This window comes from Vulpes vulpes, chromosome 12 (assembly GCF_048418805.1).
Source record: "Vulpes vulpes isolate BD-2025 chromosome 12, VulVul3, whole genome shotgun sequence".
In the NCBI taxonomy this organism is placed as follows: Eukaryota; Metazoa; Chordata; class Mammalia; order Carnivora; family Canidae; genus Vulpes; species Vulpes vulpes.
Window position 1 is genome coordinate 141,004,673 of NC_132791.1, and position 25,556 is coordinate 141,030,228.

Here is a 25,556-nt window from a genome sequence, read left to right on the forward strand (position 1 = left end):
ATTTTAAATCATAAAACGTTGACTTCACATAGAGAGAACTCTCTGTTACAGTAAGAGGAACTAGCCTTTATTGAGCACAGGTAGGGGGTAGGAGGCTGTAGTTTAAAAGAAAATTTAAAGCCCTGTCAACAATCCCGATTCAAACAAGCCATAAACTCAGGTCATGATCCCAGAGTCCTGGGATCAAGCCCCACATCAGGCTTCCTGCTCAGCAGGGAGTCTGCTTCTCCCTCTCCCTCTGCCTCTCCCCCTTCTTGTGCGCTCCCTCTCCCTCTCAAATAAATAAATAAGATCTTAAAAAAAAAACAAGCCGTAAAAATAAGCACAAAATAAAAACATATTTATGAGATGAGACTATTGGAAATATAAAACACCGATATTAAGGAATTGTGAATTTCTAGGCATGAAAATAGCATTATAGTTGTGTTAATAAGGACTCAATGCCAAGGATTTACTTCAAAATAATACAGGATGGGGGGAGATGAACAGGTGTTTAAATGAAATTAATATTGACTATGAGTTAATAATTATAGGAGCCGAGTGATAGGAACATGGAAGTTCATTAAACTAAGTCTCTCTACAGTTGCAGGCTAGAAGTTCTCCCTAATGGAATATTAATTTAAAGAAAAAAGAGTTAAAGACTTATAAAAAGTAAACCATGAACACATGTCATTATACATTTGTTAAAGCCCATAGAATGTATAGCACCAAAAGTGGACCCTCATGTATGGACTTGGGGTGACGATGTGTCAGTGTTGCTTCATTAACTGTAAAAAATTGTGGGGGGCGAGGGGTTTGTGTGTACTTTCTGCTTAACTTTGCTGTGAATCTAAAACTCTAAAAACTACAGCCTCTTAAAAAATATAAACCATGGGGCACCTGGTTGGCTCAGTCCATAGAGCATGAACTCTTAATCTCAGGGTCATGAATTCAAGTCCCATGTTGGGCATGGAGCCTGCTTTAAAAACAAAACAAAACATAAAACTGTGTAACTCAAGGACCTTGTTCTGATCCCACTGTTCCATTCAACACAGGGTTGACAGGAATTTACCCTTATCTTGGACCTTACTTAACCCCAGCCATTGGGCAATCACAGAACTTGACTACTGAAGTTATTTCGAGGTTTAATGCGTCGGTCATTTCACTTGCGAGATCAGAAAACTAACACCTGCTCTGCTTTCCTCACGGGGTTGAGGTGAAGACAAAAGAGCACCATGTGGAAGTGCTTACGAATGTGTAGATACGAATGTGTAGATACGACAGGAAAGGCTGGGGCATCTCAACTCCAAGTGCACTGCCATCAGTAGAGCATGACAATGTGGCCAGTGATCACCCTGAGGGTGCTGGAGAGCATTCCCTAGCTTAGGAGGGGTTTGGGGCCGGTGGAGATTGGCTCAATTGCTTCCTGCTCAGTAGGGACTCTGCTTCTCCCTCTTCCTCGGCCCGTCCCCACTCCTTGTTCTGTCTCTCTCTCTCAAATAAATAAAATCTTTAGAAAAAAAATGAAATTTTACCCAGACCCCAATGAACAGGACTAATGGTGGGGCTACTCTGGTTGCTCTGGTTTCTCTAAGATGGTGGTTCTCAACGGGGAGCAATTTTGCCCCATGGCCATCTGGCAATGTCTGTAGATATAAATATATATATATTTTTTTTGTCTGTAGATATATTTGCTGTGATGACTGAGGGGTGTTGCCACTGGGTAGAGAGGCGGGCTGTCAGTGGGGAGAGGCCAGGGATGCTGCTTGCTATGTATTGTACAATGTACAGGACAGTCCTCCACAGCACACAGTGACGGGAGCCCAAATGTCACAGCGCCCTAATGGAGCAGGGACAACCTGTGTTTGGTTCACGGCTATATGGCTAGTTCACAGCAAGCAGTAATTTATCACGTAGCAGGTGCTCAATAAATATTTGTTGAATGAAAGGTCGGGGTAGGGGTTGGCTGCTTTCTGTAGGGGGCAGCATTATACTTTTCAAAGCCCTGTCCTGGCAGCTGTTCCACATGTTCTCCCAGTGCTCTTGCAGTGAGCAGGACAGAGAGCTCAGCAAGCAAATGGCAGGCTGGGACCAGCTAGCACCGTTTCCTTCCATCACAGTGCACTAACGACTGCAGAGCCAGCTTTTGGCTTGGATAAAGGAGAGGTTTTGGTATTATCCCAGCATGGCCCAGGTGAGAATCTATCTTCCCATGCTTTAGCTCTGTGGTCCTCACTTCTGCTTCCCTGTTGGTGCTTTGTCTTCTCTAATTGTGGAGCCAAGGGGCACTTGGGTGGCTCAGTCAGTTAAGTGTCTGCCTTTGACTCAGGTCATGATGCTGGGGTCCTGGGACTGAGTCCCTCTTTGGGCTCCCTGTTCAGTCAGGAGTCTGCTTGTCATTCTGCCCCTCCCCACTGCTCTTGCTCATTCTTTTTCTGTCTTTCTCTCACAAAAATAAATAAATAAAATCTTTAATTGTGTAGCCAATACTTCCAGTTTGGAGGGGGCACTTGGGCCCTCTGATTCTGCCATCAAGTGACTTCTCACCTGTCCACTATTAAGCCCTCGTCCCTGGCCTGGCAGAGCCTGTGGGACTGTGAGAAAGTACATTTCACTGTATTGTGGAGGCTGGGGGGAACCCATACTTAGCGTAATTATGGCCATTTATGTCCACACTGGCAATGATGTTAGCATGGCTTTATATTCCTACCATTGCACTAAGTGCAGGCCAGGAAAATTATTCCTGACTGCATTGTGATAGCTTGAGAGTTTCCTTATTAACAGCAAGGTGTGTTAAAGAGCTGCTTTACAATGATTTCCTTCGGGCACCCGGGTGGCTCAGTCAGTGGAGTGTCTGCCTTTGGTTAGGGTCATGATCCCATGGTCGTGGGATCAAGTCCCGTGTCCGGCTCCTGGCTCAGTAGGAGATCAGCTTCTCCCTCTCCTTCTCCCCCTCTCCTGATTCATGCTCTCTCTCAAATAAATAAAATCTTCTAAAAATAAATAAAATTATTTCCTTTTTTACAGAAATTAAATCAATTGGATTGCTCTGACAATAAAGGCCTCTCACTTGCTGGAATGAATATGAGCACCTCAGACAACAGGAAAGAGCTCTAGGCAGCCAGGTGGCAGTTAACAGTTTGGGCAGTTTGGGAATAAGACTGGTCTGGGGCCTGTTCTCGTTCTTGGGGATATAAAAGATGTCATGGCAGTCCTTGCCTTCATGGACCTTCTAGTCTAGTTTGTAAGACATGGTCTGTACTTCAAAGAATAAACAGCAACTTGCAGGATATACACCAAATACTGTAGGAATCCCAAAGAGGGCTGAAGAAGTCAGGGAAGGCTTTTTGGAGAAGGAGGTCTTGAGATGAGTCTGGACCACAAATCACTTTACAGGGACACAAACTTGGGAGACTCCTTTTTTTTTTTTTCCTTGGGAGACTCTTCTGAGAGCAAGAACAGCATGCAGAGCTGTCTGTGCCCTGAGACCCCTCCCTGGATGCTCAGAGCTGTGGCCAGCTGCAACATGGTCTAAGATAGAAACCTGGCCCCTTGGGGTGCCTGGGTGGCTCAGTTGGTTAAGCATCTGTCTTCTGCTTAGGTTATGATCTCAACATCCTGAGATCAAGCCCCGTGTGGGGTTCCCTGCTCAATGGGGAGTCTGCTTCTCCCTCTCCCTCTGCCCTTCCCCACAGCTCATGCTCACTTATGTACTCTCAAATAAATAAAACCTTAAAAAAAAAAAAAAAAAAGAAAAGAAAAGAAAGAAAGAAGCCTGGCCCCTTAACAAGGACCAATTCTGTTCACCAGTGTGCAGTATGTAAGGGCCAGATCAAAGAGGGCCGAGTTCATAAAGACAAGAGTTTATCTCACAAGTTCCTGGGAAAATCAACTGCTGTATGCACTGAAATAGGGGAAGAGAGAGAGTATTTGAGGACCAGTCCTGGGGAAGCCACTCCTTTAGTAAAACAGGGTATCAAGGGGCTTGGCAGCACACTTCAAGGACCTCATTGTGGTATTTCAGGCTGGCCTCCAACACCAGCTTTATCTCCCCATCTGGGCTGTGGAGTCCTGATGAGTTTGGCCTGCATGGGCTGGGCTGGGCTGGGCTGGGCAAGAGAATGAGGTCAGACCAGTCAGCAGGGCTGGGCCTTTGACTCCTAAGCCCATGGACCCTTCCCTCTGGCTTTCAGACTCAGATCCTCTTGGAAAGTAAAGCTGGGAGGCGTGAGGCTGCAAGCTGTTGGTGGCCATTTTTCCAGCCAGGAGAAAGAATGAAGCCAGAGCACAGAACAAGATGGAGAATAGCCTCACCATGACTGGGGCGGGGGGTGGGGGGTGGGGGGGGTGGGGGTGGGCATCTTCATCTGTGCCTTTATGTGAATCCCAGTGAGCCACTTAGGTGCCCCTTTTGGCCTGTGGGGACTAAGTTTCAGTTGTGTTTCTATCATGAGAAAACAAGATGGTGTTCAAGGAATATAAATAAACAAAAATATGTTAATACCAAAGAAGAAAAAAAGAAAGAAGAAAAGAAAGAAAAGCTACATGAAATACGCCAAAAAGGAAAAAAACAAAACCAAGAACAGTTTGACCACTATGAAAGGAAAATTTGCTCTTAAGAAAGGTCTAATAGGGGTGGCTGGCTGGCTCAGTGGGTAGAGCATGGGACTCTTGATCTCCGGGTTGTAAGATGAAGCCTCACATTGGGTGTAGAGACTACGTAAAAAAAAAAAAAAAAAAAGAGATCCCTGGGTGGCTCAGTGGTTTAGCGCCTGCCTTCCGCCCAGGGCGTGATCCTGGAGACCTAGGATCGAGTCCCACATCGGGCTCCTTGCATGGAGCCTGCCTCTCCCTCTGCCTGTGTCTCTGTCTCTGTCTCTCTCTCTCTCTCATGAATAAATAAATAAGATCTTTAAAAAAAAAAAAAAGAAAAAATTTGGGCAGCCTGGGTGGCTCAGAGGTTTAGCGCCACCTTCAGCCCAGGGCGTGATCTTGGAGACCAGGGATCGAGTCCCACATCAGGCTCCCTGTGTGGAGCCTGCTTCTCCCTCTGCCTGTGTCTCTGCCTCTCTCTCTCTCTCCTCTGTGTATTCTCATGAATTAAAAAAAAAAAATCTTAAAAAAAAGGAAGATTTAATAAATCAGTTCACTCAGTGAATTTGGCACCGATAAAAGCCTAACATGTAGGGATCCCTCGGTGACGCAGCGGTTTAGCGCCTGCCTTTGGCCCAGGGCACGATCCTGGAGACCCAGGATCGAATCCCACGTCGGGCTCTCGGTGCATGGAGCCTGCTTCTCCCTCTGCCTATGTCTCTGCCTCTCTCTCCCTCTCTCTCTGTGACTATCATAAATAAATAAAAATTAAAAAAAAAAAAAAAAAAGCCTAACATGTTTTTGTGTTACCAGGACTCATCAAAACTTACACCAAAAGATTAGGGATTTAAGTGGTAGAACTTTAGACATTAACCCATAAAGGATTATTATTGTCATTTTAGAGGTGGACAGTAAGCCTTCTCAGCGGCCTTCACATCGACCACTGGTAAGGCTCAGTTCAGAGATGAGATGTGGGCTCCTACCTTTGTACAGCTCTGCAAGTAAATATGATTCTCCACTATTGCCCTATCTGTGACCAAAATGTTCTCACATGCAAAAGTGCATGTGAATTTTTAAAAAAGATTTATCCATTTATTTGAGAAAGAGAAAGAGCATGGGGTGCACGAGTTGGGGGGAAGGACAGAGGGAGAAAGAGAGAGAGAATCTCAAGCAGACTCCATGCTCAGTGCAGAGCCTGACCTGGGGCTCAATCCCTGACCCCTGAGTGGAAACCAAGAGCTGGATGCTCAACCACCTGAGCCACCCAGGCGCCCCTGTAGGACATGTGAATTTATCCTTGTGTTTTCTGGAGTGAGAAATTGAGGCTTAAAATCCCAGCTTCACTACTTGCTGACCCTGGGCAAGCTTCTCAGCCTCTGGAACCCCAAGTTTCCTCAATGTCAAATGAGAATTATAGTAACATTTGCCTCTTCAAGTTAAAATCATCCCCTAAATGTGAAAATGCTTGGGAAAAGGTGAAGTTCTGTACAAAGAGGAGTCATATCATGGGCTCCTGGGGCCCTGAGTTTTTAGATGGGAGGACAGAGGTTGGGGGTAGAGATGGTTAAGGAGGATGACACAATTTGTAAAAATAAACCTCTGCCTCCACCTGAGCCTGACAGTTTGGTTACACAGTCTCACAAAAGGTGTGTTTGTTCCTCTGGAGATTTGTTTGTTTATTTATTTATTTAAAGATTTTATTTATTTGAGAGTGAGCAAGAGAGAGAACAGAGGGAGAGAGAGAGAAGCAGACTCTCCACTGAGCAGAGAGCCCAAGGCATGGCTCAATCCTATGACCCTGGGATCGTGACCTGAGCTGAAGGTAGACACTTAACCAACTGAGCTGGCCAGGCATCCCCCTCTATAAGTTTAAAAGAGAGTTCTAGGGGAGGGCAGCCATGTAAAGGTGTGACCAGGATCCCCAGCTTTGCATTTAGAGAGGGTGTCGCCTTACCAGGTTGATGCTGTTCATTTCTATGTGCTGGAGGAGGATGCTAGCCACACGCTCAGTGTCCCACTGCACACTTGGGTCATCTGGGAAGTCCCTGGAAGGAAGAAGCACAACTGGAACACTTTTCTAATCAGGTGTGGACTTCTCCCTAAGGTCTGGTGCCAATCCTGTGATAGGATCCACCCTTAAGGATTCAGATTTCAGGGAAAGTGGTAAGACTTAGAAATGTGACACAACTAGAAATCAGCGCACAACTCCACACAACACACTCTTGGTGCTTTGTGCTGGCTGCTGAGGGGAGGAAACAGACACCAAAGAGACAAGGCTTTGATCTGAAGCTGGGGAGACGTGAGGGTAGGAACAAATGTGGATATACTGCAGAATGAAATGTATCTTTACAAGAATAATAAATTCTTGTAAGATTGAATAAATTTTTGTGTGCTTGAATAAAAAGCACAAAGCTATGTTACTTCATTTACCCTCATGAACATCTGGTGAAGGAGTCTTTGCAGATGAAGTTAGGTAGCCTGCTTGCAAGGTTGTTGGCACTGGATTCAAATCCAGGCTTTCTGACTACAGAGCCAAGATGTTCTAACCCTAGGGAGCCGGCGACATCCTCCAATGGGGCTGCACCACAGTGGGGCTGGTCTAAGGAGCAGAGGTCTCCAACTTATCTGTTTCCACTCGGCCACACCATAGACTTATCTTCTCTTATGTCTTTTTTTTGTGCATCACTATGGCATCACCTAATATAAAGCCAGGCCTCAGTTTGACCTCAGTTTGAGGATATCATTGGTAGTCTTTTTATTTGTATATTTATTAGATTTTTATTTTTTATTTTTTATTTTTTTAAAATTTTTATTTATTTATTATAGTCACACACAGAGAGAGAGAGAGGCAGAGACATAGGCAGAGGGAGAAGCAGGCTTCACGCACCGGGAGCCCGACGTGGGATTCGATCCCGGGTCTCCAGGATCGCGCCCTGGGTCAAAGGCAGGCGCCAAACCGCTGCGCCACCCAGGGATCCCTGTATATTTATTAAATTTTTAAAATGTAATCTCTATCCCCAGACTGGAGCTCAGACCCTTGACCCTGAGATCAAGAGTTGCATGCTCTACCGAATGAGCCAGCCAGGCACCCCTATTCATAGTATTATAAATAGATTTCCATATCTCTCTCTCTTTGGCTCAGGTCTGGTGGCAACACACACAAGGCTACTGAGAGGACACAGGCTCTCTTTGCTCCCCACCAGACAAGCTGCTCTAAACCTCCTTCTGGACAAAGACCATTGACTGACCCTCTTCAGATTCTGCTCAAAGGAGCATCACTGAAAGATTTTCAGCAGGAAAATGACATGAGCCTCAGCACTAAATAGTGCATTTATTCCCATTGCTTCATGGGCCACTTCTACCCACCCTCTGGGGTGCCTTCCAGAAAGGGCAGCTTAATGCTTTTCTAAGCATTGTCCTCCAGCCATTCTATGCAGGTCTCATAATGCTCTTGCAGTGAGCAGGACAGACAGCTCAGCTGGTGGGGGAATGGATGGGGAGAAGCAAGATGTCCAACCTTGTTCTCTGGAAATGGGGCCGAATATGGGGTGTAGAACATGACTAGCAGAGCGGAAGAGACCACTGGAGAAATATAAGAATCAGGGAAAATACTTTGGGGTGAAAACAGCTACATACAAGCTCCTGGCTGGGAGGGCCACATAAATGTATTAAGGCATCACTTGGGAAAATGAGTACACAGATAATATTCACATGGATGGAGAAGCAGTCTAAGGGAAAGGGTAGGAGGATCATTGCTAAGTCTACTACCTCTCCCTTCTGAGAGCTGAAAGATGAATCCCTGAGTGGGAAAGCTCTTTGCCACCTTTCATTTATCTTCAGAGAAGGGGATCTGCTATTCTAGGGCTCTTCACTTAGAGTGGGCTCAGGGGCAACTCCAAGCCATTCTGTCCCTGACTGCACCCTCTGACCATGGATAGGGAAGCAGATTATTTGGGGGCCTTTGGTATATAGATATCCCCTCTGGGTGCCTGGATGGCTCAGTCAGTTAAGTGTCTGCCTTCAGCTCAGGTCACGATCCCAGGGTCCTGGGATGGAGCCCCACGTCAGGCTCCCCGCTAAGCAGGGAGTCTGCTTCTTCCTCTTCCTCTCCCCTCCCCCCAAGTTGTGCTCTCTCTGAAATAAATGGGTAAAGTCTTAAAAAAAAAAAAAAAAAAAAAAAAAACCAAACCCATAATCTGGTGCATCTGATATGGGAGCACTGCTTTTGTGATCAGGTCCAAACTCCTCTTCAGCAGGCATTCAAGATTTTCCCCAATCTACCTCCCATTTTGATCCACTTCATTTCTCTTTATACGAGAGAGCAAATAGGGTAACACTTGAAAACTCTAAAGGGATATGTAAGCATCAAAGTAGTGGCTGCTATTGGAGCATTAGCCTAGACCCTTTCAAATAACAACAAAAAACCCGACAAACAGAAATCCCCCAAGTCTCTTGCTCAGGAAGTCTCTTACAGAGCTCTTTGCTGATTGCCTACATTATTGGTCAATGGTTTCAAAGTGGGTTGTAGGCACTACTACTACCAGGAGATATATGAGATAATTCACTCAGGTAAAGCAAGTATTCACTAGATTGTCTACATTTTTCTATTTGTTTAAATTACTACTTTGCAGCTATTTTTATAAGGTTTCATATTCTTTAGTAAATGTATGGAATCTCTACAGTTTATTTTACTAGTGTTTTCCATCTTATTTAATTTAAAAAAAAGATTTTATTCATTTGAAAGAGGAGAGCATGAGTAGGGTTGGGGAGGGGCAGAGGGAGAAGGAGAACCAGACTCCCCACAGAGCAGGGAACTTGATCTCAGGACCTGGGGATCATGACCTGAGCCAAAAGCAGATGCTTAACCATCTGAACCACTCAGGTGCCCCCATATATTTAATTCTTGATTCTCCCACCTATTATAAATTCCCTGATGACTAGATGTTACGTTAACCATTTAATGGTCAGGGTTCAGCTAGGAAAATGGAAACTGTCAGTTGTGTCAGAAGGAATTTCATACAGGGAATTGTTTACCCAATTGAAGGGAAGAGCTGAGAGGCCAAACATGGAACAATGAATCAATGCAGAGATTGGCAACAACAAGGAGACATTAGCTTGTGCAGGATGGGACAGCAGAGCTAGGGGATGGTGATGATGGTGGTATATATACAGAATGGCAGGAACTGGGGTCAAAGAAAACAAGGTGGAGGGTGGGGGGAGGGGAATACTCTGGTTTTCCCTCCTTCTGCCTACCAGTCTCCTATCTCTGCTGCCTATTGATCAAACCTATTGAGACATCAATTGGCAAGAGAGCCTGAAAATGTACTTTGCACGGCACAGAGCAAAGCCATAAAGTGTCTGCAATGTCTTGCTTGCAGCAGATGCCCAATGGATATTTACTTTCAATAGCTGGTCAATCCTGACCCCAAACCTTCAAAAGACAGCAGCAGTCCAGCCCCTTGCCCCTCAGTGTGAGGGGTCTAGTTTTCCAGTCTTATGGGAATGCAGTAGCTACTAGTTGCTTTGATATAGAAGGGAGTGGGGAACACCATAGGGAGGACGTGGAGCCCACAGCTGGACAAGCAGGATTCAAGGCTCAGGAAAGGGATATGTGGGGTTGGCAGTCAGCTCTACCCCAGAAGCCCAAGGACAGAGACTGCACATGATTATAGTGGTCCAGTGTCATAGGGAGGTAATGTGATGTGGGAGAGGGATAATTAGGTGGGAGGACAGAACACCTAAGTTCTAGTTCCCTGCTCACTGTGTGATGGCAGGGGTGGATGGTTAGGGAGGTGAAGGGGCAAGCTGTGTCACCAACCCCTCTGAGGGCCTTTCCAGCTCTGAAATCTCGGATTGCATGCTGTAAGCAATTTCTGAGCAATTTCTAATTTTAAAACACTGATCATGGATGGTAGTTTTTAGGACAAAGGAGAGGTCTTGGAGGGGAAATAGCACCAGGGTGGTCAAACCAGGCTCCTGGGATTCTGCTCCCGCTACTCTCTCAGCACTGAGTCAAGCTCCCAGTATTTATTGCCAACCTGTTTATATTTCAGTATTTGTCCACTGCTGTGTATCTTGTACTTAGAATGCACTTATCTGGTAAAGTGTAGGCACTCATTAAATGTTGCTTTTCCCTTTTATTTCCTAATGTTTTCCTTACCATTTCTTAAGAGAGGGAGGAATTATTCATCATTATCAGGGATGATTGAGATTGATTTTAGCCTAGTGTCATTCAGTAGCTGCTGATCTGGGACCCCGTAGAAGGGCTGAGCATACACAGATGTTGTCTCCAACATGTCATGTGTTACCTTGCTCAGAGTCTGTGATGGAATTCTGACATGACCAGCATTCTCAGAGAGATGAGAACATCAAAGTTAGGAAAACAGAGCCTTCTGCTCTGATGTCCCTGGAATTCTCCCTTCATGTGGAATGCCTACCTCTGACCTCTGCCCTCTCATAACTTGAGATTCCTCTCTCCCCTTCTTTCCACCCTGCCTAATCTAACATCTTTAGAGCCTTGCTTTAGTGCTGCCTCTTCCATGAAATCTTCCAGAAGGGGTTTGTGGCCAACTACAGAGTTTAGAGGGCATAGCCCCTAAGACTGCCCTCATTTGTTTGTTTCTTTTTTAAAAAAGAAGATTTTAGGGGGACGCCTGGGTGGCTCAGTGGCTTAGTGCCACCTTCAGCCCAGGGCGTGATCCTGGAGTCCCGGGATGGAGTCCCACATCGGGCTCCCTGCGAGGAGCTTGCTTCTCCTTGTGTCTCTGCCTCTCTCATGAATAAATAAATAAAATCTTTAAAAAAAATAAGATTTTATTTTGGGGCCACCTGGGTGACTCAGTAGTTGAGCATCTGCCTTCGGCTCAGGGCGTGATCCCAGGGTCCTGGGATCGAGTCCTGCATTGGGTTCCCTGCAGGGAGCCTGCTTCTCCCTCTGCCTATGTCTCTGCCTCTCTCTGTGTGTCTCTCATGAATAAATAAATAAAATATTTTAAAAATATATTTTATTTTTAAGTAATCTCTATACTCAATGTGGGGCTCAGCTCAAAACACTGAGATCAAGAGTCACATACTCTACAAATTAAGTCAGCCAGCCACTCCAATTGCCCTCATTTCTGACACTGATGGCAAATTCAGGGGTTCCTAATGCCACCCTCGAGTTTGATAAATTGCTAGAAGGACTCACAGAACTCACTGAAAGCTATATATGTACAGTTATAGTTTTTTAAAAAGATTTCATTTATTTATTTGAGATAGAGTGAGCGAGAGAGAGGAGCAGGCAGAGGCAGAGGGAGAAGCAGACTCCCCACTGAGCAGGGAGCCTGACGTGGGGTTCGATTCCAGGGCCCTGGGATCATGACTTGAGCCTTAGGCAGATGCCTAACCCACTGAACCACCCAGGTGCCCCAACAATTACAGTTTTTTACAGGGAAAGGATACAGATTAAATCAGCCAAAGGAAGAGATGCATAGGGCAGTGTGAGAAGGTTCTAAATGTGAACAATCTACTGTTTTCTCCCTGTGGGGTGAGGACACATTATTCTGGCAACATTGAAGGGTGACAATACACATGGAGTACTACCAACCAGGGAAGCTGGTTGGAGCTTTGGTGTTCACAGGTTTTATTAGTGTTCAATTACTTAGGCATAATTGATTGATTGGTTGTCCATGTGGTTGATCTCAGCCTCCAAGTAGACTGACACTACATGGCCCAAAGCCCTGACCCTAAAACCTCAAAGATAACTGCTATTGGGTTTGACACAGATTACTTCACAGAAGCCAAGGGCAAAGGCCAGATCTCTTTGAGCAAAGCCAATTTTTTTTTTTTTATGGTGAAAAAATTTATATTTAGATTTATAGCTGGCTGGACTCAGTTTAGATGATCCCAATTTTGTTGGCAACATTCAAAGCATCATAGTCAGGAGCCAGTTGAACATATGTTTTCTTCTCTCCATCAGGCCTGATCAAGGTGTTGACCTTGGCCACATCAATGTCATAGAGCTTCTTCACAGGCTGGTGCTTATTGGCCTTGACATCCACAATGAACACAAGTGTGTTGTCTTCTATTTTATTCATGGCTGACTCAGTAGTCAAGGGGAACTTGATGATGGCATAGTGATCAAGCTTGTTTCTCCTGGGGGCGCTCTTTTGAGGATATTGGGGCTGCCTTCGGAGACTCAGGGTCTTGGGTCGTCGGAGTGTAGGTGACCTGCGGATCTTCTTTTTTTTGTGACTGTGCATGCCTTTCAGCTCCGCTTTCTTAGCTTTCAAAGCTTTTGCTTTGGGAGGGGCAAGGGCTTCCTTCTTCGCCTTTGGCACCATCTTCGTGAAAGGGAGCAAAGCCAAATTCTTTCTTTCTTTTTTTTTTTTTTAGAAGATTTTATGTATTTATTCATGAGAAACACAGAGAGGAGAGAGAGAGAGGCAGAGACACAGGCAGAGGGAGAAGCAGGCTCCATGCAGGGAGCCCGACGTGGGACTTGATCCCAGGTCTCCAGGATCGCGCCCTGGGCTGAAGGTGGTGCTAAACCTCTGAGCCACCCAGGCTGCCCGCAAAGCCAAATTATTTACCATAAACTTTCTTTACATTTAGGAGCTTATTGAACTTTCCTAACAACTATGGCCTGGATCACCCCTCTTAGCACCTAATTAGATATAGCATTCTAGTATTCTCTATTGCTTTGTGTGTCTCCCTACCTACAGTCAAAATATGAGGATAGACCTGTATCTTGCTCTTCTATTTCTCATGTGGAACTTAGTACAACCCAAGTCAAAGAACAATTCACTTAAAAAAAAAAATACGTAAATGAGCTTTGGCTAAGGGCAAGGAACTGTGTAAGGGGCTTAATAAGCACCAGCTGGTTGACATAAGTGGCCTCTATTTGACTGAGCCAAAGCAGCTATACCAGCCTTTGTGGTTAGAACACACAAATAAGAAATTTGGAAGACAGCAACTTTATAAAACAGAGTAGGCACCCCCCAAAAATATATGAATTGTGTACAGGAGTAAGGCATCCCAGTAGGACTGCCTCTTCTCAAGACAAGGAAATATAAAAGTTGACCTTGGGAACCTTCAAACAGATACACAAGTGACTCTTTCAGGCCAACTACCCGAGTTGTTCTTTGCCTACAGTTCATCCCTAATCAACTCAAGGCTTGAGTCCAAGTCATAACATTTGCAGTTCCTTTCTCCTCTAATGGACTAACAATTCTGCCTTAGATAAACATGTTGGCAGGATGTAAACAGAAGTAAGTTAGCCCTTGGGCCCTTCCTTGAAGAGGTAATAGGTGAATGACCTTTGCCCCAATTTTTCTCTCTCCTGTTCCTCTTCCTGCTTGTAGCCATGTTGGCCCATGAAGCAATCATGAAAGCCAGACACAACAGAGTAACAGAAAAGGAGAAGCGCGGTCCCAAGGACTTTGGAATGAAGGCAGTCCCAGTCCCAGATGGCATACCTCCTTGGATCAGTTATTGTGGGATTTCTTTTCTTTTTTTTTTTGTAAGATTTATTTATTTGAGAGAGATAGAGAGCACAGCAGAGGGAGCAGCAGAGGACCAGGGAAAAGCAGGCTCTCCACAGAGCAGGGAGCCTGATGCAGGGCTTGATCCCAGAACCCTAGGACCATGACCCAAGGTGAAGGCAGGCACTCAACAGACTGAGCTACCCAGGTGCCCCTATTGTGGGTCTTCTGTATTTACCACATAATCAAATCCTGATTTAGATATGCCAAAATATATAAAGCCTCCACTTTACTGATTATTTAGGTTGTTTCCAGTTTTTATTTTTATAATAAATCTATACCAAGCATCCCTATACATAACTTTTTTTTTTTTTTTTTTTTTTTAAGTAGCTTCCACACTCAGCATGGGGCTTGAACTCATACCCTGAGATCAAGAGTTGCGCACTCTACCAACTGAGCCATCCAGGTGTCCCATACATAACTTTTTGTATGCATCTCTCAATATTTCCTTGGGATAAAACTATAGAAATGTAATTTCTGAGTTAAAGGTGAAGTGAACATGTACAATCTCTCTCTTAAGAACTCTGTTATGAAGAGTATGTGGAAAGTGTGTTAACTCACAAGAAGTGCAGCATTAAGGGGATGTTTTGTGTGTGTGTTTTATTAAATAATCTCTACCTATACCCAACTTTGGGGTTGAACCCATGACCCTGAAATCAAAAGGAGCACTCTCTACCAACTGAGCCAGCCAGGCATCCCCAAGGGAGTGTTTTTAAAAAGGGCAGAGACAGGGCAGCCTGGGTGGCTGGGTGGTTTAGCCCCGCCTTCGGCCCAGGGCCTGATCCTGGAGACCAGGGGTCCAGTGCATGGAGAGCTGCTTCTCCCTCTGCCTGTGTCTCTACCTCTCTGTTTCTCATGAATAAATGAATAAAATCTTAGAAAAAAAAAAAAAAAGGCAGAGAGAGATTTGTGCATTTTATAGGCAGAAAGGAAAGACATACAACTATAACTCATAGCAAGAGTTCCCTTCTTCCTAAAAATCTCAGGTGTTTTTATACCTACATTCTTATCCCTGAAAAGTTGGGTTTATTGGCAGCCCGGGTGGCTCAGCGGATTAGCACCGCCTTCGGCCCAGGGCGTGATCCTGGAGACCTAGGATTGAGTCCCACGTTGGGCTCCCTGCATGGAGCCTGCTACTCCCTCTGCCTGTGTCTCTGCCTCTCTCTCTCTCTCTCTCTCTGTGTCTCTCATGAATAAATAAATAAAATCTTTAAAAAAAAGAAAAGTTGGGTTTATTTACTTCTTTTTATAGTTGGAAAGATGGGGCACCTGGGTAGCTCAGCGGTTGAGCTTCTGCCTTTGCCTCAGGGCGTGATCCCAGGGTCCTGGTATTGAGTCCTGCATCAGGCTCCTTATGGGGCGCCTGCCTTCTCCCTCTGCCTGTGTCTCTGCCTCTCTCTGTGTCTCTCATGAATAAATCAATAAATAAAGTCTTAAAACAAACAAACAAACAAACCCAGGCATCCTTTGTTTGTTTGTTTGTTTTTTAAACACCGGCATCCTAATAGCAGTTCCTTTGCTGCTTCTTCCTTCCCCCCAACCTAGATCTGTCCAGGCCCACCAGGAATGGCAATAAAGTTATGGAGCTTAGAATTCCTAGGAACTTCCTTTAATCATTAAGCAAGGTCCTTTAGGGGTTTTCCTGCGATCTTAAGGACTCTGGAAACTTCTCAGATGCTAGCGCCTTTGGGTGAGTTTGCTAAGATGTGAAGTGAAGTCACTCTTTATGGTGGAGACAGAGGGATACAGTGAACTGAAACCAAGTTTCTGGCTAGGGTTTGCCCAAGTAGAGTCCAGATGACAACTCTGAAGAATGGAGGATGAGGAAAAGCAGGGATTGCCGTGATTGGTGGGCCTCTCTCCCTTTGGCAGAACTGCAGTCTATAGAGACTTCTCAGCTCAGAAGTGATAAAGCAGAGGCACTGAAGTGGCCGGCAAGTCACTCCTTGTCCCTAGGCTTTCTAATTTAGAGACCACTCCTCCCATCTGCGGCTCACATGAGTCAGTGAGTCAGGTGGTGTTTCCCAATAAGAAGTCAGCAGTCGGGATTTGGGAATTAGGATGGAACTTCCAAGGTCATTCATAAAGAAGTCTGAGAACTGCATAGAACATGAAAAAGCTCTGATTGTTGAAAGAAAACAGGCATTTTGGGCACCTAGGTGGCTCAGTGATTGAGCATCTGCCTTGGCTCAGGTCGTGATCCTGGGGTTCTGGGATGGAGTCCCTCATGGGGCTCCCCACAGGGAGCCTGCTTCTCCCTCTGCCTATGTCTCTGTCTCTTTCTGTCTCTCATGAATAAATAAATAAAACCTTTTAAAAAAATAGGCATTTTTACAAAGCAAGAAATGTAAGCTGATATAAAACATAGTCTTCTGATTTTTTCAGAAAGAATCCAAGAGATGTAAAATGAAAGCAGGGCGTCCGTGTGCAGAGCGTCTGAATACCAGGGTGCCATTCAATCCTGTTCTACCCTTGTTGTAAAGAGCTTCAATTGCTGCATCTTAACAAGAAGGCAATTTGGCCATATGTGATTATCCATGCCTTCAGACCTTATCTTTCTAGAGGTTATAATTTCTAAGGAAATAATTAAAGAAATCTAAAAGTTAAAAATCAGCTCAGAGAGATCACTGTCACTGCAATTATAGGGGATAGAGTCTGCAGTTCTGCCATTCTGCCACCAGGGAGCGATTTCTCCAACTTCCTGAATTGTGGCTCATGAAAAATGCTAAAGATAACACAGAGTTTTGGGGCATATTCAAAGTAAAAGCAGAGAAAGCGTCGATACACCCAAGGTAAGGAATGTTAATACAAAACAGGAGAAAAAACCCTCAAGTTATTAAACTTTAATTATGCTTCTGACTCCCTCAGCCTGAAAGAATGAGACTCCCATGAAAGAGGAATAGAAATGTATTTAGAGGAACTGAATTTTGAAAATACAACATTTCTGTGAGGAACTCTATATAAGGGCTCTGAATGTGTTCAGGTCTCCAGATATCCAGCCCAGGTTCCCAGGAAACAGAGCCTACCTAGGATGAAGGCCTAAGCAGGGACTTTACTGGGAACTGTGATCCATGGGAGAAGGACTGAGTGACCCAGAGAGGGAAGCAGGGAGAGAGGGACAGCAAACACGAGGATGGCCGTATGGCCGTATATCTGGACGCTGGCTGTGTGACCCCACAGGACTGTCTGAAAAGTTGTACAAGAAGCATCTTGGGGGCAGCCCCGGTGGCGCAGTGGTTTAGCGCCGCCTGCAGCCCAGGGCATGATCCTGGGGACCTTGGATCGAGTCCCACGTCAGGCTCTCTGCATGGAGCCTCCTTCTCCCTCTGCCTGTGTCTCTGCCTCTCTCTAGCTCTCTGCATCTCTATGAATAAATTAAAAAAAAAAAAAAAAAGCATCTTGGTACTGTCCATCCAGAAAGAAAAAGGCAGAAGTATTTATCTCCATAGGTGTTATCTCTCCAGTACTTTGGGGCTGAGCCTAGTGGGGGTGAGCTTGGAGCTGCAGCCCAGCTGGAGGAGAGGAGATTTGCAGGGGGGAGGCCTGGGAAGGGGTGAGGCAGGAGGGAAGGAACCCCCGCTGGGTAGCTTGCTCAGGGCACTGCCATCAAACAGTTCAGCTCCTGGAACACATGAAGTGCCTCATGGAGGTGAGGACCCTGTTTGGCCCAGGAGGCCCCTGGGGAGAAGGAGGTCAGTGTTTTGGAAGCTATCAAATGCAACAGGAAAGCCAGCTCTTGCCAATCTTTCAGTAGGATAACTACAAGCCTGGTGACCCCTTCCCTGGGTGTGTTTAGCAAACACAGCGTTAATACTGCTGGAAAATGCCCCTAGACCTCAGTGTTCAGTAAACAAGCCGGGCCTCCCAGCCTGTGCGGGTTCATAAAAATAATGTTTGTTTTCCTCCTGGCTGAATATCCTCAAACTCTGACCTTTCCTACACATTCTAATGACTCACCCTGGCTGGCACTCTCTACCGGCCCTGTCAAGAGTCATAGAAAGGCTCTGAAAATCTGTGGGCTGTCAGTCCCTGCAGTCAGAAGGTTCTGGCAAGGAAAGCTCCCCCCCCTTCCCTCCTCTCTCCAGGCTGGGAAAACGCGAGGGCCCAGGTCTTTCCTCCCCCAGACCCAGCCTTGCTACAGAGTCCCTGCGGCTGGAACTCCACCGGGGTTGGGTAATCGCTTATCTCTCTCTCTGAAAACCGAGCCCCACTTTTGCACACTGCACTCTGAACTTGAATACGGACGGAGGCGCCTCACACACCCTTATTTGGTCTTGCGGCTGGTACGGGCCGGAGCTGGAAGGTTCAGGCCGCCCCTCCCCCCCACCTCCGGCACATTTCTAAACTCGATTACTTCCTTTGTCATGCAAAGCGAGCAAAGGTCATTCAAGTTCAGTGCCCGCGCGGAGGCCTGGAAGATTACCTGGAGCCACGCAGTCCCAGGGGGCCTAGAGCTGCAAATACCGCCCCCAATGGGCCACTCTGGGAGGTCTCCGCTCCGGAGGCTGAGCTGGAGGCCGAGGTGGAGGCGGGGCTACCCAAGGCTGAGGAGGCCGGAGGTGTGCAAAGGAATTGCATCTATGCTGAAGGGAGTTGGAGAGGTGACATTCTAAAAGCTGGGCCCGGCAACTTCTGGGGGTGATTCGGGATCACCAATGACTAGCCTAGGATAAACAGAGAGGAAAAGAAACACAGGAGGAGGGACTTCTGGGTGGCTCAGCCAGTTGAGCGGCTGCCTTAGGCTGAGGTCATGATCTCAGGGTCCTGGGTTCGAGTTCTGTGTTGGGCTCCCTGCTGGGGGTGGGCGGGGCGGCTGCTTCTCCCTCTCCCCTTATCCTGCTCCCTCTCTCTCAAATAAATAAAATACATTAAAAAAAAAAAAAAAAAAGGCAACACGGGGGAAATGAGTACAGGGAGAAAGTAAAAGTCTAAGAAAAAAAAATGCTGAGATGCCTGGCTGGCTCAGAGGTTAAGCCTCTGCCTTTAGCTCAGAGCGTGATCCTGGGTCCAGGGATTGAGTCTCTCATCTGGCTCCCTGTGTGGATCCTGCTTCTCTCTATGTCTATGTCTCTGCCTCTCTCTGTGTCTCTCATGAATAAATAAATAAAATCTTTAAAAAGAAAAAAATGCTTAAAAAAATAGGGTAAAAGAAAAATCAGTCCGTTTTTATTGTGTGTGCTGACAAGGACCCCCATCCTCAAGCAGTTGAGGCCCAGAAAGACCACATGTCCCCAAAGATCTTTGTCCACAAAAGGCTTAAAGCCCCAATCCAAACCAGAAGATGGGGTTTTCCTTTCTCAGAGGGCACAGAAGGGATTCCCAGATCATGAGTGGTAGGTCTTGTACTGAGGCTGCTATACTACCCCTGGGCTCACATGCCCTTTATATTAATGCAACGAATTAAGTACGCAATCTTGTAAAGCTCCTGTGAGAAATCTCTGTCCAGAAATTGCCAATTTGTTGTGTAATTTGGTTACTAAAAACCAGAGAAGAACCTGCTTACTGAACTCACTTAAAAGAGGCCACAGAGTTCTGCTTGTCCTTTCTAGCCCCATAAGAAGTGGTTTAGGAAGCAGATGCCAGTATCCAGACCCCTCCTTCCCTCTTCCCCAACCCCTGATGAAGAGAGTGGTGGTGGGAATGGGTTTGTAAGTATTCTTGGATATAGGAAGGCAGAGGACTCTCCTAAGCAGAAGGCTGCATGGTATTATTTTGAATAGAGAAGAAAGAGGAAGTAGCATAACCTTTTACTGGTCTCTAAAACTGGTGCCTGAAATTTCTGCCTCATTGCTGTTTTTAAAAGAAATAAAATTAGAGTCACCTCAGAGAAAGGGTTCATCCATGATTTTGGCAAGCTCCTCAAGCACTGTCCTATGCCAGAAAACAAGACCAGACAGAAAGCCAGAGGGCTGGGCTTTGAGTCCCTCTGGGCCACCCAGGGCCTTGCTCCCAAGAAGCACCCAATGGAATCCCAAAGAGGGCAACCAGGGGGCTCTGGGAAAGCTTTTAAGGTGGAAATGGTACATTATCATTTAGGTTACACTGAGCTCTCAGGCCTGGTACATACAGCATGATATATAGGATGATATAGGGATGCAAGCGGGCAGGAGGATCAGATAAGCAATCAAATAAGGAAATCCAAGACAAAGAAGCACTGTAAGAAAAGTCAAACAAATTGCTGCGGGGGCTGAGGGAAGGAAAATAAAAGCTTCTATGGTAAGGATCAAAAACAGTTTCATGAAGAGCGCCTGGGTGGCTCAGTTGTTTGAGCAGCTGTCTGACTCTTGGTTTCAGCTCAGGTCATGATCTCAGGGTTCTGGGATGGAACCCCATGTTGGGGCTCTGTCCTCAGTGAGGAGTCGGCCTATGGATCATCTTCCTCCTTCTGCCCCCCCACCCCAACTCATGCTTACAAGCGCTCTCTCTCTCTTTCTCAAATAAATAAATCTTAAAAAAAAAGTTTCATAAGGCAGAGGAATCTGTGCTAGATTAGGATGACAACAACGGGCCAAATCCCAGATAGAGGAAAACAGTGTGAACTGAGGTGTGTAGAGTAAATGCAGGGCTAGGATTTGAGAATTGGAAGTTCAGTTTAGCAGAAGGAATCCTAGGGTCCCTGCCACCATACTGAAGACTGGCATTATAGCAAGGAGTTATGGAGAAGTTTCAGTAGTGAGTGGCCAGATCAGGAATGCTTTAGGAAACGCACCTGGAAACAGTCTGAGGAATAAGTTGGAGGAGTGGAGGATGGCTAGGTGACTACAATCTCAGTCCAGTCCAAAGGAACAGGTCATGGGAATGAAAAAGAGCAAAGAACCAAGGGCTTTTACTAAAGGAGACTCCACCAGATTTAGCAGCTAATTAGATGGTACGAACAAGGAAGAAAGTCACATCAAAGATGACTCCGGTTCCAAACATGAGGGACTCCTGTTTTAGAAACACTGCATTAAAGTTAAATGCTGTCATTTCATTTAGTGATCACCTGGTACAACAATCCAAAGTGTCTGAAGGGGCTTTGAAATTGGTGATATTCAGTCATAAAGAACTCATCCAAGTGGTGCTTAGTTTTTTGGTTTGTTTGAAGATCATCAAAATGAAAAGAGCACACTAAAAAAATAAAAAATAAATAAGTTCTCATAAAGAAGTTGTGGCTGTGGAGAAACTATCCTGGGATTGCCTCAAGGGTGCAAGAGCCCTCTCTTGAAAAACTCTTAATAGGGACAGGGTGGGAAGGACAGGGTTGAAGATGAGGAAGACAGTGCAGTGCAAGATAATTTGGGAAGACAGATTTCGTGAGGGAGTAGAGCCACCAAAGGGACTAGAGATGCCAAGAACTGGGGGAAGAGGAGTTTTAAAAGCCCACTGGGGGCACATAGGTGACTCAGTGGTTGAGTGTCTCCCTTCAGTTCAGGGCGGGATGCCAGGGTCCTGGGATCTAATCCTGCATCAGGCTCCCTGCATGGAGCCTGCTTTTCCCTCTGTCTGTCTCTGCCTTTCTCTGTGTCTCTCATGAATAAATAAATAAAATCTTAAAAAAAAGGGGGGGAGGATCTCTGGGTGGCGCAGCGGTCTGGCGCCTGCCTTTGGCCCAGGGCGCAATCCTGGAGACCCGGGATCGAATCCCACGTCGGGCTCCCGGTGCATGGAGCCTGCTTCTCCCTCTGCCTATGTCTCTGCCTCTCTCTCTCTCTCTCTGTGTGTGTGTGACTATCATAAAAAAAAAAAAAAAAAAAAAAAAAAGCCCATTGGATTTTACCCCTTGAGAAATCACTTGTGGGACTCTGAAAGCAAAGCTAGTGAAGTGGGGGAGAGGGCACAAGCTAAACTGTGAGCACAGAGGACAGAGGGTGGTGGGAAAGTACCTCCAGAAAGTGCTTTCATGAAGTTTGAGGGTGGTAAGACAGGGAGTGAGGAAAAGGAAGCCGAGGAATGGCAGTCTGGGGAAGGGTATTTTAAAATCTTGAGGATGTTTGAAGACTGAGGCAAAGAAAGCACCAGAGCTGGTGGATAGGCAAAATAGAAAGGACAAAAAGAGGTGTGGGTGAGAGAACAGGGCAGTTCATGGCTGCAGAAGAGGGATATATCAAACAGGAAGCAAGAATTATTGGTTTTGGTGTCCCTGGATAGCTCAGTCGGTTAAGTGTCTGACCCACTTGGCAGGGAATCTGCTTTTCTCCTCTGCCCTTCTCCTCCACTCCGTGCTCTCTCTCTCTCTCTCAGATAAATAAATGAAATCTAAAAAAAAAAAAGTTATTGGGTTAGTTGTTCCCACCGCCTCAGGTGGTTGTGAGGATTAAATGAGATGATATTTGAAAAACATTTATTTATTTATTTTATTTTATTTTTTTAATTTTTATTTATTTATGATAGTCACAGAGAGATAGAGAGAGAGGCAGAGACACAGGCAGAGGGAGAAGCAGGCTCCATGCACCGGGAGCCCGAGTGGGATTCGATCCCGGGTCTCCAGGATCGCGCCCTGGGCCAAAGGCAGGCGCCAAACCGCTGCGCCACCCAGGGATCCCTGAAAAACATTTAGAACAGAGTTTGGAAAAAAAAAAAGAACAGAGTTTGGGATCCAGTAAGCATTCAATAAGTGTGTGTAAGCTGATACTTCCAGGAGACCCTGAGCTGATTTTTTTTTTTTTAAGATTTTATTTATTTATTTGACAGAGCGTAAGCACAAGCAGGGGGAGTGCCAGAGGGAGAAGCAGACTCCCTGCTGAGCAGGGAGCCCAAGGCAGGCTTGATCCCTGGACCCCAGGACCACCACCCAAGTGGAGGGAAGACGTCCAACCCACTAAGCCAGCCAGGAGCCCCTAAGCTGATTCCTGACTGGAAGATGATTCAATGCTGAGGAATGAGACGAGTGAGCATTGGGGTAGAAGACTTCACAAAGTGGTCAGTCAAGGCCAGGACAGGTCTATGTGATTAGATCACAGAACACAAATGAGAACAGAACCAGGCCTTAGTGGGCCTTGAATACTTGGCTAAAGTAACCAGACTCTTGGTAGGCACAGCGGGAGGCCTTTAAAGGTTTTGAGGGATTCAAACTATGTTTTAGGAAGGCATACTCGGGGTCAGGCTAAATGAGGGAAAAGTCTCTACAGAAGTCCAGATAGGAGATGATGAGGACCTGAGCTAAGATGGTGGGAATAAAAAGATGGAGAGAAATATGAAGTGAGAGGCAGAGTTGGGGGCTACACAACTAGAGGGAGGCTAAGAGGACCCATAGCACCCACCAAGTGACTTCTTTGGGGAGGCCGGCGGTGAGAATGCAGAGGAGAGAATTTTGAAGAAGATCCACAAAGAAGGGGCTAGTAAGGAGAAGAGCCAGCAGAGGAGAGGGAGAAGGAGCAGCTGGGGGTTTCCTGTCTGACTTGCTCTGTAGAGTTCATAAACATGTACCAAGCACCACCAGCACGCCAAAGACGAGGCTAGACACTGGTGACTGCACACAAAGCCTGACAGTTTATAAAAGCAGCTTTCAGGCAGCCCAGGTGGCTCAGCGGTTTAGCGCCTCCTTCAGCCCAGGGCCTGATCCTGGAAACCCGGTATGGAGTCCCATGTCGGGCTCCCTGCATGGAGCCTGCTTCTCCCTCTGCCTGTGTCTCTGCCTCTCTCTCTGTGTGTGTCTCTCATGAATAAATAAATAAATAAATAAATAAATAAATAAATAAATAAATATTTTTTAAAAGCAGCTTTCATGAGCAGCGTCCTGATGAGGCAAGTGAAGGATGCTTTCCTGTCTCTTCGAGGAATTCTAGCAGCTTTGAGGAGCACAGTATACAGCCCACAGCTGTGACTGACCTGCAGGGTGTCCTGAGGCACGCTGGACAGCGTGGGGGTGACCTGTGAGATAAGGCTTGAAGCTTCATCAGTGGATTCTGACAGAACTCATGTAGACTCCTATTCTAATTCAACAGTACCAATCATAATGACTAATTTTGAAATGGTTCTCTAATAGCTTCTGTATCATTGGTGATTTGTAATTTTTTTTAAAATCTCATTGTTCAATTGCTTAATATAGAGTCGTATCTCTTTTAGGAAAGGTTAAATCTTGAATGAAAGATTTTGCTCCTCACACAGTTTTTTAAAAAAAATATTTTATATATTTATTTATGAGAGACACACACAGAGAGGCAGAGGCACAGGCAGAGGGAGAAGCAGGTTCCTTGTGGGGAGCCTGATGTGGGACTCGACCCCAGAACCCTGGGATCATGACCTGAGCCAAAGGCAGATGCTCAACCAGTGAGCCACCCAGGTGTCCCTCACAACACAGTGTTTGAGGCATGCATTATGTACTCTTTGTTGTTGGTAGGCCCATAAGCTGAGTCCTAGGACCCGTGTGGGGAGCTCGCTAGCTTCCTTCTAGGTATAAACATCAGGATAGCTGCGGAGGCTGCAATTTGCACTGACCCTTTCACCAACTAAATGAGCACTCTGGATTCCCGAAGATTGTTCTTAGTAAGACTTGTAGTTGGAGGACTACCTTCCTCCCAAATGGTATTGTTGATCAGTTCACCAGAGAATGGAAAAGTTAGGGACTTGAACAGCTGTGTGAGCAGTCCTGTTAGCCTTTGAAAGAGTCAGTCTAGGGGGGCATGGGTGGCTGAGTGGTTGAGTGTCTGACTCCTCTGGTTTTGTCTCAGGTTGATCTCAGGGTTGTAAGATCAAACCCCAAGTCAGGCTCCATGCTCAGCAGAGTCTGCTTGAGATTCTCTCTCCCTCTCCCTCTGCCCTTCCCACTCATGCTCTCTGTCTCTCTAAAATAAACAAATCTTAAAAAAAAAAAAAAAAAAAAGTCAGTCTAGGGACCGTTTTGAAACCAACACTGACTTAGTATGTTTGGGAGGTAAAATGGTTCTGTTTTCAAGCTGTCTAGGTCAAGGTATTTAGGCCACATAGAAATAGATATTTTCCATAATAGTTTAACTGTCTGGTAAAACAAAACCCAGGCCAATTATCTTCTCTAATTCAGCATTCTACTCTGCCGACTCCTTTCTAAAGTTGGGCTTTTCTAAAGCTGTGAAAAACAACAATATGGGGGCGCTGGGGGACTCAGTGGCTGAGTGTCTGCCTTTAGCTCAGGTCATGATACTGGGGTCCTGGGATCGAGTCCCACATCAGGCTCCATGTAGGGAGCCTACTTCTCCCTCTGCCTCTCTCTATGTGTCTCTCATGAATAAATAGATCTTTTTTTTTTAAAAAAAGAACAATAATATGGATTCTTTCTATTTCTTTTCTGCACTCTCTGAGAGCCTTGTGATTGGGGACTTGGAGGAATCTAAGCCAAGGGACCCTCTGCAGTTCTCCTCACACCCAGAACAAGGAAGGCTTTTCAGGGGACTGTGGGCAGGCAAGGCTGAGGAGAATTTGACATGTGTGACATTTCCCAGGAAGACTGTATCATCTGGTGGTCAGATGGCTTCTGTAGTAGTATCCAGACCAGGGCAGTCTACTGTT

At 45.9% G+C, this 25,556-nt stretch overlaps 2 protein-coding genes across 9 annotated transcripts in view; both read right to left on the reverse strand.

The window, feature by feature from the left end:
- Window positions 1-25,556, reverse strand: part of PIGL (phosphatidylinositol glycan anchor biosynthesis class L) — a 99,100-nt gene that overhangs the window by 27,192 nt on the left and 46,352 nt on the right. For all 8 annotated transcript variants that reach the window (XM_072730417.1, XM_072730423.1, XM_026005562.2 and 5 more), the window contains one exon: window positions 6,527-6,617. In XM_072730417.1, the coding sequence (XP_072586518.1) occupies window positions 6,527-6,617 (91 nt within the window). The remainder of the gene's footprint in view (window positions 1-6,526; window positions 6,618-25,556) is intronic.
- LOC112924929 (large ribosomal subunit protein uL23-like) lies at window positions 11,892-12,908 on the reverse strand. The gene has a single exon (XM_072732063.1). It carries the CDS (start codon window positions 12,891-12,893, stop codon window positions 12,447-12,449), a length of 447 nt encoding a protein of 148 aa, XP_072588164.1. The 5' UTR covers window positions 12,894-12,908; the 3' UTR covers window positions 11,892-12,446.

Bases quoted from the DNA above. Each gene is read 5' to 3' on its own strand.
- LOC112924929 (XM_072732063.1), bottom strand. From the start codon at position 12,893: ATGGTGCCAAAGGCGAAGAAGGAAGCCCTTGCCCCTCCCAAAGCAAAA.